Source organism: Scyliorhinus torazame, chromosome 10, assembly GCF_047496885.1.
Source record: "Scyliorhinus torazame isolate Kashiwa2021f chromosome 10, sScyTor2.1, whole genome shotgun sequence".
Classification (NCBI taxonomy): Eukaryota; Metazoa; Chordata; class Chondrichthyes; order Carcharhiniformes; family Scyliorhinidae; genus Scyliorhinus; species Scyliorhinus torazame.
This window is the reverse complement of record NC_092716.1, coordinates 141,951,957-141,968,197: the sequence shown is the minus strand read 5'-3', so window position 1 is coordinate 141,968,197 and position 16,241 is coordinate 141,951,957. Positions and strand designations below refer to the sequence as shown.

Genomic DNA, 16,241 nt, shown 5'->3' with positions numbered 1-16,241 from the left:
TTCAGACTAATTAGGATTCTGTGCAAGATTAAACATTTCTTTTTCTATAATCTAATACTATCCTCCACCTCCTGAGTAAGCCATGGGTGGATACTTCTCACTGAGTTTTTGTTTTTCAATGGAGTCTGTTTTTTGAACACCTGAATTGTTTCTTTACATTTTTCCTACTCTCTGGATTTATGACCATACCTTTTAGTCTGTTTATCAAATCAACCGTGGCCAACTGTCCCTTCATACCTATGTAACAGGCTTTGTTTAAGCATAGGATTCTTGTATGTGATTGGAGTATGTCGTTTTCAAACTTCATGTAGAATAATGTAGTATTATGATCACTATTGCCCATCTTTTATGATGACATCAATAATTAACCCTGCCTCATTGCACAACTGCACTTCACAGGAGCATGATAAAGCATGATGGATTCACCACTGATAGTATATCCTACCTGTGTCCTACTATAGGTTCTGCTGTTCCTCCAAGGGTACCATAAATCATTCCATAGAAATTCAGTCCCAAAAGAATTTTACTTCTCCAATTTGCATCTGGGTCCAATTTCTGAACACAGGCTCGTATCCAAGGGATGGGGGAATTGGGGCCAGGTCTGAAAAACAAGGAACAATTCAGTCCATGACACAACTTGGCACACCTATCTTCAAATCCAACTGGAACATTTCGGAACGACACCAGCAGCTCTCACACGGTCCATTTAGGAACTCCACAGGAAATAAGCTGTCCTGTTGAAAAGGCTCAAACCTAGAGCCAATCAAAAAAACTAGCATATTACTTTTACCATCAAGATGAGGGACATTAACTCAGTAAATGGAACACCTCTTATTTCAGACAACCAGCGTTAGCATCAAGCAATCCAAGGCCAAATACAGAACAGCTGGGAGGTAAACTAACCAGTCTGATATTGTATTGCAGAGAGGCAGAGCAAAGCTCCCTTTATACAGTCCAATCACCGAGTGCTGAGGAACGGTAATTGAGAGAGGTAGAATGAAGCTCCCTTTACACAGTCCAATCACTCACCAGTAAGGTACTGGAGAAAGGCAAAGCAAAGCTCCCTTTCCACAGTGCAATCACTCACAGGTCAAGTACCAAACAGGAGAGATGCAGAGCAAAGCTCCTTTAGAACATTGAACATACAGTGCAGAAGGGGGCCATTCGGCCCATCGAGTCTGCACCGACACACTTAAGCCCTCGCTTCCATCCTATCCCCGTAACCCAATAACCCCTCCAAACCTTTTTGGACATTAAGGACAATTTGGCATGGCCAATTCACCTGCACGTCTTTGGACTGTGGGAGGAAACCGGAGCATCTGGAGGAAACCCACGCAGACATGGGGAGAACGTGCAGACTCCGCACAAACAGTGACCCAGCGGGGAATCGAACCTGGGACCCTGGCGCTGTTAAGCCACAGTGCTAACCATTGTGCGACCGTGTTGCCTTAAGTATTTAGGGCAGCACGGTAGCATAGTGGTTAGCGCAATTGCTTCACAGCTCCAGGATCCCAAGTTCGATTCCCGGCTGGGTCACTGTCTGTGTGGAGTCTGCACGTTCTCCCAGTGTGTGCGTGGGTTTCCTCCGGGTGCTCCGGTTTCCTCCCACAGTCCAAAGATGTGCGGGTTAGGTGGATTGGCCATGCTAAATTGCCCTTAGTGTCCAAAAATTGCCCTTAGTGTTGGGTGGGGTTACTGGGTTATGGGGATAGGGTGGTGTGGGCTTGGGTAGGGTGCTCCTTCCAAGAGCCGGTGCAGACTCGATGGGCCGAATGGCCTCCTTCTGCACTGTAAATTCTATGCAATCTATGATAAGACAGTCCAATCATTCACCAGTCAGGTACCGTAGAGGAGAGAGGCAGAGTAAAGCACCCTTTACACAATCCAATCACCCACCAGTCAGGTACCATATTGGAGAAAGGCAGAGAAAGCACCCTTTGCACAGTCGAATCGGCCAGTGGTCAGGTACCGTATTGGAGAGAGGCTGAGGAAAACTCCCTTTACACAGTTCAATCATTCACCAGTCAGGTACTGACAGGAGGGATGCAGAGCAAAGCTCCCTTTACACCATCCAATCGCCCAGTGGTCAGGTACCATATTGAAGTTCCCTTTGCACAGTCCAATCACCCACCAGCCAAATACAAATACAGAAGACCAAGGCAGTTCAGAACGTTGTTGAACAGGTATTTATTGTGCTCTATACACAATTATTGTGCCCTAACCCCTAACGGTAACCTGTGTGCTAAACCCGTGCCAACTTAACTGCTGTCTACATTTCTAATCATACAAATTCTAATGCTCCTTCGAGGTGGTTCCCCAGGCGGTACATCAGATGATGAGGCAGCCTGCTGCACAAACTGCCCTGTGACCTGGGTACTCTTTGACGGCTGTCCATTGGAGCGAGGCAGACTAGAGCTCCTGTTACAGAGTCCAATCACCCAGTGATCAAGTGTCATTTTGGACAGAGGCAAAGTCGAGCTCTTTTACACAGTCCAATCACTCAGTCAGGTATAGATGGGTCAAATCACGTGTTGAATCCTCGACAATACTCCATCAATATTTCAGGACACCAAACATTTCAGGACACCACCTTTATTCCCATTTCCGACATCAACTACTTTTGCAGCCAAAGTTTCAGTTTCAATTAAATGGCGTTTGTGGGGTTGAAGTGGGCTGGATGTACCTGTTCCAAAGTAGATTTACATTCACTCAAACCACATGCGACTCAATCACATTTCCGTTCCAAACAGGACCGGCCCCATCGGAATCCCGTTCCAGACAGGACCGGCCCCATTGGAATCCCATTCCAAACAGGAGCTGCCCCATTGGACTCCCATTACAGACAGGACCAACCCCATCAGAATCCCGTTCCAAACAGGAGCTGCCCCATTGGAATCCCGTCCAGACAGGACCGGCCCCATTGGAATCCCATTCCAAACAGGAGCTGCCCCATTGGAATCCCATTACAGACAGGACCAATCCCATCAGAATCCCGTTCCAAACACGAGCTGCCCCATTGGAATCCCGTCCAGACAGGACCGGCCCCATTGGAATCCCATTCCAAACACGAGCTGCCCCATTGGAATCCCGTCCAGACAGGACCGGCCCCATTGGAATCCCATTCCAAACAGGAGCTGCCCCATTGGAATCCCGTTCCAAACAGGACCAACCCCATCAGAATCCCATTCCAAACAGGAGCTGCACCATTGGAATCCCGTCCAGACAGGACCGGCCCCATTGGAATCCCGTTCCAAACAGGAGCAGCCCCATCGGAATCCCGTTCCAAACAGGAGCAGCCCCATTGGAATCCCGTTCCAGACAGGAGCAGCCCCATTGGAATCCCGTTCCAAACAGGACCGGCCCCATTGGAATCCCGTTCCAGACAGGAGCAGCCCCATTGGAATCCCGTTCCAGACAGGAGCAGCCACATTGGAATCCCTTTCCAAACAGAAGCTGCCCCATCGGAATCCCATTCCAAACAGGGGCTGGCCCCAATGGATTCCCGTCCAAACAGGAGCAGCCCCATCGGAATCCCGTTCCAGGCAGCAGCAGCCACATTGGAATCACGTTCCTAACAGGAGCTGCCCCATCGGAATCCCGTTCCAAACAGGAGCTGCCCCATCGGAATCCCATTCCAAACAGGAGCAGCCCCATTGGAATCCCGTTCCAGACAGGAGCTGCCCCATTCGAATCCCATTCCAAACAGGAGCTGCCCCATTGGAATCCCATTCCAAACAGGAGCAGCCCCATTGGAATCCCGTTCAAGACAGGAGCTGCCCCATTGGAATCCCATTCCAAACAGGAGCTGCCCCATTGGAATCACGTTCCTAACAGGAGCTGCCCCATTGGAATCCCATTCCAAACAGGGCCGGGGGAGGGGGGGGGGAGAAGAGAAAGAGTGTGTGGTGTGGGGTCACGGGTGGAGTGTGTGAAAATTTTAACAGATTGGGAAGTGAGGGCTTTTGACAACCTTACCGATGTGAATTTGAATAGTCGTACGTCATGAGGCTGAATGCATCCACGACCGGGGCCAGCTGGTCAAAGTCCGGCTTCCCAAACATTCCTGGTTGGCTGCTCCTTCAAACAGGGACACAAATGTCAACTTTAGAAAACATAGTGGTGCTCTTACACAACATCTGGAACAGAGAATTGGGTCACTTTGTATAACACTCACATCTATGGGAGTATAAACAGTCTCCCTAAGCTGCAGACTACTCAAAGGGAGATGCATCCAAGGGTTATAGATTACACAGGGAAGACTTTACAGTAATATCCCACCTCCCCTCTCCCTCAGACAGCTCGCACTGTATACCCCTTTCTCCCCAACCTCAGATTCCCCTTCTTAACTCCATCACCGAACTGAAAAAAATAGTTTTTATTTGCACAAGATGCTAAGTCTTCCTGTGGTGGATCAGTGCATTCATAACTCCACAGAAAATGATTTTGTGGAACTTTCTCTAGGTTATTCATCTGTCAGAACTGAAGAGAGCTTTTCAAATCCAGGGACAGGAGCCCAGCCTCTGCTTTAACCATTCTGATGTTGCTGCAGTCGATATCAGTCGGTGGCTCACAGTGACTGAGTAAGAGACCATCAATCTGCCTGGAAATCTACTCTGATTCACACAGTCTGATTTCTGCCTGCAGTTCACCAACACCTCCTCTTTTTCAATCACTGCCTCTATTCATTTTCATTCTCTCATCCCATCCACTTCAGTTCACATCTCAAATTCCATCTTTCACACCTAACATTCCACCTTTAATTGAAATCCAATTTACCTTGCTGTCTAGTTATTACGAACCTGATGAAATCGCTGCTACCACTGGCACACAATCAATACGTCATTTTAGTTTGTGTACCAATGTTAAAAATCAAAACAAAACCTTTCCTTGTGTTAGTGTTTTGGGCCTTTGGTTAATCCCGCAAAACACAGTGGGTATACCTACAACACAGGGACAAGAGGCAGCTCACCATCACCGTCTCAAGGGTGCTTAAGGATGGGCCACTTCCCATGAACGAATAAATAAAAATAAAATCCTGGGAATTAAGAAATGTTGGGAACAACTTTAAGTTTAATTTATATTTGTGCATTAAGACAGGTGAAATATGATTCTAGTTTCCTTTAGAGTTTTTTTTTGCAAGCTGAATGCCAGGAAGTCTGGAGGCCCTGTTTGTATACACGCCTTTTCATGAGGATTTATAACCCTTGAAGTGACATATGGGTTACAAAAAGGTTAGTGGTTTAGTGAGTTCAGAAAAAAATAGTGGAAAAAACTGTGCTATTCCATGGTGACAGGGAACCAAGAGACACAGAGAGACAAAGAAAGACAGAAGAGCACTTCAGTCAATGTATGTCTGCTAGAGAGTAAATGCAGAAAGTCTAAGCTCTCCAGTAAGAAATCCTGCAAGCCTGCTGGGGAACTGAGTTTAGGGAACTTGTGTTTGCTCTCAAGTTGGAGTAATAGTGAGTTTAGATCGCAGGTTTTAGGCATCTCACAGAGGGTGTTATGGGCCAGGGTTTAGAGAACCCCAAAGTGTATCATGGAGTTCACCTGACCCACAACTTTTACTAGATTGTGGTATGGGGAGCACACGGCCCACTCTACAGGTATGGTACAGCAGAAATGGAAAAGTATTTTTTATAGCATAACAATGTTTATTCTATGAACTCAAGATAACCTTTTTAAAACAGACAGTGAACATCTTAGCAACCATTAATTCAAATACAACCCCCAAAGAATACAACATTAAGTAATCCTTAATAAATTCCCAAACAACATCCAGAAGACAAAAGAAACACTTTTTAACAGAAGCACATCAGGTTTAAATTCACTACTGAAAACATTTATAATTCCGAATTCACCAATTGATCAAGAGATAGTCTTTTCATGGCAGAGAGAGCAACAGTACACCTGCTTTTTCTGGCTTCAGCTCCAACACTGATACGAAACCAAAAAAAACAGACACACCCAAGCTTTTCTCAAAGTGAAACTAAAAAGCAGAGCCAGAGCTCAGCTCCACCCACACTCTGACATCACTGCAGTAACATGAGCAGACAAACATTTCTTAAAGTGACATTCTCATGACAAGAGATACCAACTGGGGAAAAGCATCAAGTGAATGCTCAGAAATCAGCTGCAAGAAAAAAATGTTCGCAAATGGGCCAGCCCAAGAAAGAAGCCTCGGTGTTGAGATAGTGGTAAACCTTCACTGGGGATGTGTGTCTGTAAGGGTAGTGCTGAGATAAAAGGAATCGTGTGTGTTTAATTCATTTTCTGCTGTTTGTATTGCAATATTTTCAACCATTTTGTCTCATGCAATATAGTTTATTTTTGTTTAATACATGTTTTATTCTTTGTGGTAAACGTACACTGGCAGTCTCTTGTGAATGTGATCAGTAACGGAGCTTCACGGTTTCATAGAATCTTCGAATTTAGTGCAGGAGGTAATTCGGCCCATCGAGTCTGCACTGGCCCTTGGAAAGAGCACCCCACCCAAGCCCACACCTCCACCCCACCTCCGTAACCCAGTAACCCCACCGAACTTTAAAAAAAAAAAACAAATTCTTAAAAAAAAAAGTTAATGTCAACCAAGCTAGGTTTCACTTTGGAATCAGGCTTGTCCAGTATTAACAGCAACTGGTATCGTAACATGTTGCAATTTCTCTGGACAAATAAACTTTCAGATTCATAATCTCTGCTGCTAATAGATTACAAAACTGAGTTGGGGAAATTTGAAGCATTTCCTAATTTATGGTTTATGTTACATTTCTTCTCAGATTATCCTGATTGTCCATTCCCCTGCATCAATACTTGTGTAAAGCCTGTTATATCCAGAACATCTTCCAGTTCTGACAAAGTCATCATTAACTCTCTCTCTCTACAGATGCTGCTTGACCTGTTAAGTATTCCAGTAACAGCAGGTTACATTTCGGTATCGCCTTTAACATAGTAAAACATCCAAAGGCATTTTTTGTAGGAGCATGAAAAAACAAAGAGACACTGAACCACACCAGGAGATATTTGGCAGAAGATTTGCTTCTGGGCATCTGAATCTGACCCCGTGTCAGAAACCCGACGCAACTTCCATAGGGATGGCCAATTAATGGCCTGGATGCCAGTGGCGGCAGGATGTCAGGACTGGGGCCCAATGAGAGGGCCTCCAACAATGACAGTGCCATCGCGTTGAGGTGCAAGCTGCCTCGGTGTGCAAGAGAGAGCGAGAGAGAGAGCGAAAAGGTGGGTGCCTCATTTTGCAAGTGTCCTCGGAAGGTCAAAAAATGTTCAAAAGAAAAAAGACCACAGCTGCCATGGTGTCATCTCCACTGGGTGGCCAGGGCCTGGGAGCCTTGGTGAGTACGTGTGGTGTCCCTGTTGAGATGGAACACGAGTCCCTCCCCTTAGTCTGCCACCCAGAGACTGACTATATCCGAAGCCAGCGTTTCCAGCTGGAAAATTCCATTTAGCTGCTGCTAGGTGGCCTCAGTAGGCTTGTTATTTGGCCTAATAGGCCTAGCGGCTGCTTCTGGACAAGCAGCTGTCACCCACCGTCTACTCCTCCAGCAACACAAACAACCTAGAGGAATGAACAAGCCAGCAACCCAACCAGCTGGCCACTCTCATAACAATTTTCAGACTTTCAAGCAACTATTCGGCTTTGAATGGGACTCAAATTCTGCCAATTAGGTCTAATGGCCAATGGTTAGGTCCAGTATTGACTGTTTTCTAAATCTGTACTTCTTGACTCTTGTGTCAGGGAAAAGCTGTTGTCTTTGCTGCTGCTTCACAGAGAGGCTGGCAGTGTGACTGAAAGGTTCATCTGGGAGAAAGTTGGTCTGAAGCCTGATTTTAGAATGTTAAAAGGTCCTGAAATTGGAGTAGCACATTCAGTAATGTTCGAAGGGTTAGTGTTGCTGAGACAATCCTTTCTCTTGTTCTGATCTGTATTGAGAAAATCATAGAAACCATAGAATCCGACAGAGAAGTCTGCACCGACCTTCTGAAAGAGTACCCAACCTAGGCCCACTTCTCCGCCCTATCCCTGTAAGCCTGCGCATTGATTATGCCCAATCCACCTAACCTGCACATCTTTGGACTGTGGGAACAAACCCCAGCACCCACAGGAAACCCACACAGTCTCGGTGATAATGTGCAAACCCCACAGTCACCCAAGGCTGAAAATGAACACGGGTCCCTGGTACTGTGAGGCAGCAGTGCTAACCATTGTGCTGCCCTCACTGTGTCACCGTGCCGCAATCAATGTGTCACCGTGCTGCCCTCACTGTGTCACCGTGCTGCCCTCACTGTGTCACCGTGCTGCCCTCACTGTGTCACCGTGCTGCCCTCACTGTGTCACCGTGCCGCCCTCACTGTGTCACCGTGCTGCCCTCACTGTGTCACCGTGCTGCTCTCACTGTGTCACCGTGCTGCCCTCACTGTGTCACCGTGCTGCCCTCACTGTGTCACCGTGCCGCCCTCAGTGTCACCGTGCCGCCCTCACTGTGTCACCGTGCCGCCCTCACTGTGTCACCGTGCTGCCCTCACTGTGTCACCGTGCTGCCCTCACTGTGTCACCGTGCCGCCCTCACTGTGTCACCGTGCTGCCCTCACTGTGTCACCGTGCTGCTCTCAGTGTCACCGTACTGCCCTCACTGTGTCAGTGTGCTGCCCTCACTGTGTCACCGTGCTGCCCTCACTGTGTCACCGTGCTGCCCTCACTGTGTCACCGTGCCGCCCTCACTGTGTCACCGTGCCGCCCTCACTGTGTCACCGTGCCGCCCTCACTGTGTCACCGTGCTGCCCTCAGTGTCACCGTGCCGCCCTCAGTGTCACCGTGCCGCCCTCAGTGTCACCGTGCTGCCCTCAGTGTCACCGTGCCGCCCTCAGTGTCACCGTGCTGCCCTCACTGTGTCACTGTGCCGCCCTCAGTGTCACCGTGCCGCCCTCAGTGTCACCATGCCGCCCTCAGTGTCACCATGCCGCCCTCAGTGTCACCGTGCTGCCCTCACTGTGTCACTGTGCCGCCCTCAGTGTCACCGTGCCGCCCTCAGTGTCACCGTGCTGCCCTCACTGTGTCACCGTGCCGCCCTCACTGTGCTGCCCTCACAGTGTCACTGTGCTGCCCTCAGTGTCACCGTGCTGCCCTCACTGTCACCGTGCTGCCCTCACTGTGTCACTGTGCTGCCCTCACTGTGTCACTGTGCTGCCCTCACTGTGTCACCGTGCCGCCCTCACTGTGTCACTGTGCTGCCCTCACTGTGTCACCGTGCTGCCCTCACTGTGTCACCGTGCTGCCCTCACTGTGTCACCGTGCTGCCCTCACTGTGTCACCGTGCTGCCCTCACTGTGTCACTGTGCTGCCCTCACTGTCACCGTGCCGCCCTCACTGTGTCACTGTGCTGCCCTCACTGTCACCGTGCCGCCCTCACTGTGTCACTGTGCTGCCCTCACTGTGTCACCGTGCTGCCCTCACTGTGTCACCGTGCTGCCCTCACTGTGTCACCGTGCTGCCCTCACTGTGTCACCGTGCCGCCCTCACTGTGTCACCGTGCCGCCCTCACTGTGTCACCGTGCTGCCCTCAGTGTCACCGTGCCGCCCTCAGCGTCACCGTGCCGCCCTCAGTGTCACCGTGCTGCCCTCAGTGTCACCGTGCCGCCCTCAGTGTCACCGTGCTGCCCTCACTGTGTCACCGTGCTGCCCTCTGTGTCACTGTGCCGCCCTCAGTGTCACCATGCCGCCCTCAGTGTCACCGTGCTGCCCTCACTGTGTCACTGTGCCGCCCTCAGTGTCACCGTGCCGCCCTCAGTGTCACCGTGCTGCCCTCACTGTGTCACCGTGCCGCCCTCACTGTGCTGCCCTCACAGTGTCACTGTGCTGCCCTCAGTGTCACCGTGCTGCCCTCACTGTCACCGTGCTGCCCTCACTGTGTCACTGTGCTGCCCTCACTGTGTCACTGTGCTGCCCTCACTGTGTCACCGTGCTGCCCTCAGTGTGTCACCGTGCTGCCCTCAGTGTCACCGTGCTGCCCTCACTGTGTCACCGTGCTGCCCTCACTGTGTCACCGTGCTGCCCTCACTGTCACCGTGCTGCCCTCACTGTGTCACTGTGCTGCCCTCACTCTGTCACCATGCCGCCCTCACTGTGTCACTGTGCTGCCCTCACTGTGTCACTGTGCTGCCCTCACTGTGTCACTGTGCTGCCCTCACTGTGTCACCGTGCTGCCCTCACTGTGTCACTGTGCTGCCCTCAGTGTCACTGTGCTGCCCTCACTGTGTCACCGTGCTGCCCTCACTGTGTCACCGTGCTGCCCTCACTGTGTAACCCTCACTGTGCTGCACTCACTGTGCTGCCCTCACTGTGCTGCCCTCACTGTCACCGTGCTGCCCTCACTGTGTCACTGTGCTGCCCTCACTGTGTCACTGTGCTGCCCTCACTGTGTCACCGTGCCGCCCCCACTGTGTCACTGTGCTGCCCTCACTGTCACCGTGCTGCCATCACTGTGTCACCGTGCTGCCCTCACTGTGTCACCGTGCCGCCCCCACTGTGTCACTGTGCTGCCCTCACTGTCACCGTGCCACCCTCACTGTCACCGTGCCACCCTCACTGTGTCACCGTGCCGCCCTCACTGTGTCAACGTGCTGCCCTCACTGTGTCACTGTGCTGCCCTCACTGTGCTGCCCTCACTGTGTCACCGTGCTGCCCTCACTGTGTCACCGTGCTGCCCTCACTGTGTCACCGTGCTGCCCTCACTGTGTCACCGTGCTGCCCTCACTGGGTCACCGTGCTGCCCTCACTGGGTCACCCTGCTGCCCTCACTGGGTCACCGTGCTGCCCTCGCTGTGTCACCGTGCTGCCCTCACTGTCACCGTGCTGCCCTCACTGTGTCAGTGTGCTGCCCTCACTGTGTCACTGTGCTGCCCTCACTGTGTCACCGTGCCGCCCTCACTGTGTCACCGTGCCGCCCTCACTGTGTCACCGTGCTGCCCTCACTGTGTCACCGTGCTGCCCTCACTGTGTCACCGTGCTGCCCTCACTGGGTCACCGTGCTGCCCTCACTGGGTCACCGTGCTGCCCTCACTGGGTCACCGTGCTGCCCTCACTGGGTCACCGTGCTGCCCTCACTGGGTCACCGTGCTACCCTCACTGGGTCACCGTGCTGCCCTCAGTGTGTCACCGTGCTGCCCTCAGTGTCACCGTGCTGCCCTCACTGTGTCACCGTGCTGCCCTCACTGTGTCACTGTGCCGCCCTCACTGTGTCACTGTGCCGCCCTCACTGTGTCGCCCTCACTGGGTCACCGTGCTGCCCTCACTGTGTCACCGTGCCGCCCTCACTGTGTCACCGTGCTGCCCTCACTGGGTCACTGTGCTGCCCTCACTGTGCTGCCCTCACTGTGTCAGTGTGCTTCCCTCACTGTGCTGCCCTCACTGTGTCACTGTGCTGCCCTCACTGTGCTGCCCTCACTGTGTCACTGTGCTGCCCTCACTGTGTCAGTGTGCTGCCCTCACTGTGCTGCACTCACTGTGCTGCCCTCACTGTGCTGCCCTCAGTGTCACCGTGCTGCCCTCACTGTGTCACTGTGCTGCCCTCACTGTGTCACTGTTCCGCCCTCACTGTGTCACCGTGCTGCCCTCACTGTGTCACTGTGCTGCCCTCACTGTGTCACCGTGCTGCCCTCACTGTGTCACCGTGCTGCCCTCACTGTGTCACCGTGCCGCCCTCACTGTGTCACTGTGCCGCCCTCACTGTGCCGCCCTCATTGTGTCACTGTGCTGCCCTCACTGGGTCACCGTGCTGCCCTCACTGTGTCACCGTGCCGCCCTCACTGTGTCACCGTGCTGCCCTCACTGGGTCACTGTGCTGCCCTCACTGTGTCACTGTGCTGCCCTCACTGTGTCAGTGTGCTGCCCTCACTGTGCTGCCCTCACTGTGTCACTGTGCTGCCCTCACTGTGTCAGTGTGCTGCCCTCACTGTGTCACTGTGCTGCCCTCACTGTGTCACTGTGCTGCCCTCACTGTGTCACCGTGCGGCCCTCACTGTGTCACTGTGCTGCCCTCACTGTGTCACCGTGCTGCCCTCACTGGGTCACTGTGCCGCCCTCACTGTGTCACCGTGCTGCCCTCACTGTGTCACTGTGCTGCCCTCACTGTGTCACCGTGCTGCCCTCACTGGGTCACTGTGCCGCCCTCACTGTGTCACTGTGCTGCCCTCACTGTGTCAGTGTGCTGCCCTCACTGTGTCAGTGTGCCGCCCTCAGTGTCACCGTGCCGCCCTCAGTGTCACCGTGCCGCCCTCAGTGTCACCGTGCTGCCCTCACTGTGTCACTGTGCCGCCCTCAGTTTCACCGTGCCGCCCTCAGTGTCACCGTGCTGCCCTCACTGTGTCACCGTGCCGCCCTCACTGTGCTGCCCTCACTGGGTCACCGTGCTGCCCTCACTGGGTCACCGTGCTGCCCTCACTGGGTCACCGTGCTGCCCTCACTGTGTCACTGTGCTGCCCTCGGTTTGTCACCGTGCTGCCCTCACTGTCACCGTGCTGCCCTCACTGTGTCACTGTGCTGCCCTCACTGTCACCGTGCTACCCTCACTGTATCACCGTGCTGCCCTCAGTGTGTCACCGTGCTGCCCTCACTGTCACCGTGCTGCCCTCACTGTGTCACTGTGCTGCCCTCACTGTGTCACTGTGCTGCCCTCACTGTGTCACTGTGCTGCCCTCACTGTGTCACTGTGCTGCCCTCAGTGTCACTGTGCTGCCCTCAGTGTGTCACCGTGCTGCCCTCACTGTGTCACCGTGCTGCCCTCACTGTGTCACTGTGCTGCCCTCACTGTGTCACCGTGCTGCCCTCACTGTGTCACCGTGCTGCCCTCACTGTGTCACCGTGCCGCCCTCAGTGTCACCGTGCTGCCCTCACTGTGTCACCGTGCTGCCCTCAGTGTCACCGTGCTGCCCTCAGTGTCACCGTGCTGCCCTCACTGTGTCACCGTGCCATCCTCAGTGTCACCGTGCTGCCCTCACTGTGTCACCGTGCTGCCCTCACTGTGTCACCGTGCTGCCCTCACTGTGTCACCGTGTTGCCCTCACTGTGTCACCGTGCTGCCCTCACTGTGTCACCGTGCTGCCCTCACTGTGTCACCGTGCTGCCCTCACTGTGTCACCGTGCTGCCCTCAGTGTCACCGTGCCGCCCTCAGTGTCACCGTACTGCCCTCACTGTGTCACCGTGCTGCCCTCACTGTGTCACCGTGCCGCCCTCAGTGTCATCGTGCTGCCCTCAGTGTCACTGTGCTGCCCTCAGTGTGTCACCGTGCCGCCCTCAGTGTCACCGTGCCGCCCTCAGTGTCACCGTGCTGCCCTCAGTGTCACCGTGCTGCCCTCAGTGTCACTGTGCTGCCCTCACTCTGTCACCGTGCCGCCCCCACTGTGTCACTGTGCTGCCCTCACTGTCACCGTGCTACCCTCACTGTCACCGTGCTGCCCTCACTGTGTCACTGTGCTGCCCTCACTGTGTCACTGTGCTGCCCTCACTGTGTCACCGTGCCGCCCCCACTGTGTCACTGTGCTGCCCTCACTGTCACCGTGCTGCCATCACTGTGTCACCGTGCTGCCCTCACTGTGTCACCGTGCCGCCCCCACTGTGTCACTGTGCTGCCCTCACTGTCACCGTGCTACCCTCACTGTCACCGTGCCACCCTCTGTGTCACCGTGCCGCCCTCACTGTGTCACTGTGCTGCCCTCACTGTGCTGCCCTCACTGTGTCACCGTGCTGCCCTCACTGTGTCACCGTGCTGCCCTCACTGTGTCACCGTGCTGCCCTCACTGGGTCACCGTGCTGCCCTCACTGGGTCACCCTGCTGCCCTCACTGGGTCACCCTGCTGCCCTCACTGGGTCACCGTGCTGCCCTCGCTGTGTCACCGTGCTGCCCTCACTGTCACCGTGCTGCCCTCACTGTGTCAGTGTGCTGCCCTCACTGTGTCACTGTGCTGCCCTCACTGTGTCACCGTGCCGCCCTCACTGTGTCACCGTGCCGCCCTCACTGTGTCACTGTGCCGCCCTCACTGTGTCACTGTGCCGCCCTCATTGTGTCACTGTGCTGCCCTCAGTGTGTCACTGTGCTGCCCTCACTGTGTCACTGTGCTGCGCTCACTGTGTCACCGTGCTGCCCTCACTGTGTCACCGTGCTGCCCTCACAGGGTCACCGTGCTGCGCTCACTGTGTCACCGTGCTGCCCTCACTGTGTCACCGTGCTGCCCTCAGTGTCACCGTACTGCCCTCACTGTGTCACCGTGCTGCCCTCACTGTGTCACCGTGCTGCCCTCACTGTGTCACCGTGCCGCCCTCACTGTGTCACCGTGCTGCCCTCACTGTGTCACCGTGCTGCCCTCACTGTGTCACCGTGCTGCCCTCACTGTGTCACCGTGCTGCCCTCACTGTGTCACTGTGCTGCCCTCACTGTGTCACCGTGCCGCCCTCACTGTGTCACCGTGCCGCCCTCACTGTGTCACTGTGCCGCCCTCACTGTGTCACTGTGCCGCCCTCATTGTGTCACTGTGCTGCCCTCACTGGGTCACCGTGCTGCCCTCACTGTGTCACCGTGCCGCCCTCACTGTGTCACCGTGCTGCCCTCACTGGGTCACTGTGCTGCCCTCACTGTGCTGCCCTCACTGTGTCAGTGTGCTGCCCTCACTTTGTCAGTGTGCTGCCCTCACTGTGCTGCCCTCACTGTGTCACTGTGCTGCCCTCACTGTGCTGCCCTCACTGTGTCACTGTGCTGCCCTCACTGTGTCAGTGTGCTGCCCTCACTGTGCTGCACTCACTGTGCTGCCCTCACTGTGCTGCCCTCAGTGTCACCGTGCTGCCCTCACTGTGTCACTGTGCTGCCCTCACTGTGTCACTGTGCCGCCCTCACTGTGTCACCGTGCTACCCTCACTGTGTCACCGTGCTGCCCTCACTGTGTCACCGTGCTGCCCTCACTGTGTCACCGTGCTGCCCTCACTGTGTCACCGTGCCGCCCTCACTGTGTCACTGTGCCGCCCTCACTGTGCCGCCCTCATTGTGTCACTGTGCTGCCCTCACTGGGTCACCGTGCTGCCCTCACTGTGTCACCGTGCCGCCCTCACTGTGTCACCGTGCTGCCCTCACTGGGTCACTGTGCTGCCCTCACTGGGTCACTGTGCTGCCCTCACTGTGTCAGTGTGCTGCCCTCACTGTGCTGCCCTCACTGTGTCACTGTGCTGCCCTCACTGTGTCACTGTGCTGCCCTCACTGTGTCACTGTGCTGCCCTCACTGTGTCACTGTGCTGCCCTCACTGTGTCACCGTGCTGCCCTCACTGTGTCACTGTGCTGCCCTCACTGTGTCACCGTGCTGCCCTCACTGGGTCACTGTGCCGCCCTCACTGTGTCACCGTGCCGCCCTCACTGTGTCACTGTGCTGCCCTCACTGTGTCACCGTGCTGCCCTCACTGGGTCACTGTGCTGCCCTCACTGGGTCACTGTGCTGCCCTCACTGTGTCAGTGTGCTGCCCTCACTGTGCTGCCCTCACTGTGTCACTGTGCTGCCCTCACTGTGTCAGTGTGCTGCCCTCACTGTGTCACTGTGCTGCCCTCACTGTGTCACTGTGCTGCCCTCACTGTGTCAGTGTGCTGCCCTCACTGTGTCACCGTGCTGCCCTCACTGGGTCACTGTGCCGCCCTCACTGTGTCACTGTGCTGCCCTCACTGTGTCAGTGTGCTGCCCTCACTGTGTCAGTGTGCCGCCCTCAGTGTCACCGTGCCGCCCTCAGTGTCACCGTGCTGCCCTCACTGTGTCACTGTGCCGCCCTCAGTGTCACCGTGCCGCCCTCAGTGTCACCGTGCTGCCCTCACTGTGTCACCGTGCCGCACTCACTGTGCTGCCCTCACAGTGTCACTGTGCTGCCCTCAGTGTCACCGTGCTGCCCTCACTGTCACCGTGCTGCCCTCACTGTGTCACTGTGCTGCCCTCACTGTGTCACTGTGCTGCCCTCACTGTGTCACCGTGCTGCCCTCACTGTGTCACCGTGCCGCCCTCACTGTGTCACCGTGCCGCCCTCACTGTGTCACCGTGCTGCCCTCACTGTGTCACCGTGCTGCCCTCACTGTGTCACCGTGCTGCCCTCACTGTGTCACTGTGCTGCCCTCACTGTCACCGTGCCGCCCTCACTGTGTCACTGTGCTGCCCTCACTGTGTCAGTGTGCTGCCCTCACTGTGTCACTGTGCTGCCCTCAC

The 16,241-nt window shown here is 54.7% G+C and overlaps 1 protein-coding gene across 1 annotated transcript in view; it reads right to left on the bottom strand.

The window, feature by feature from the left end:
- Positions 1–16,241, bottom strand: part of chid1 (chitinase domain containing 1) — a 234,762-nt gene that overhangs the window by 50,210 nt on the left and 168,311 nt on the right. The window contains exons 8-9 of the mRNA XM_072518783.1: positions 3,976–4,077; positions 446–601 (exon numbers count right to left, since the gene is read on the bottom strand). Of these exons, the coding sequence (XP_072374884.1) occupies positions 446–601; positions 3,976–4,077 (258 nt within the window). The remainder of the gene's footprint in view (positions 1–445; positions 602–3,975; positions 4,078–16,241) is intronic.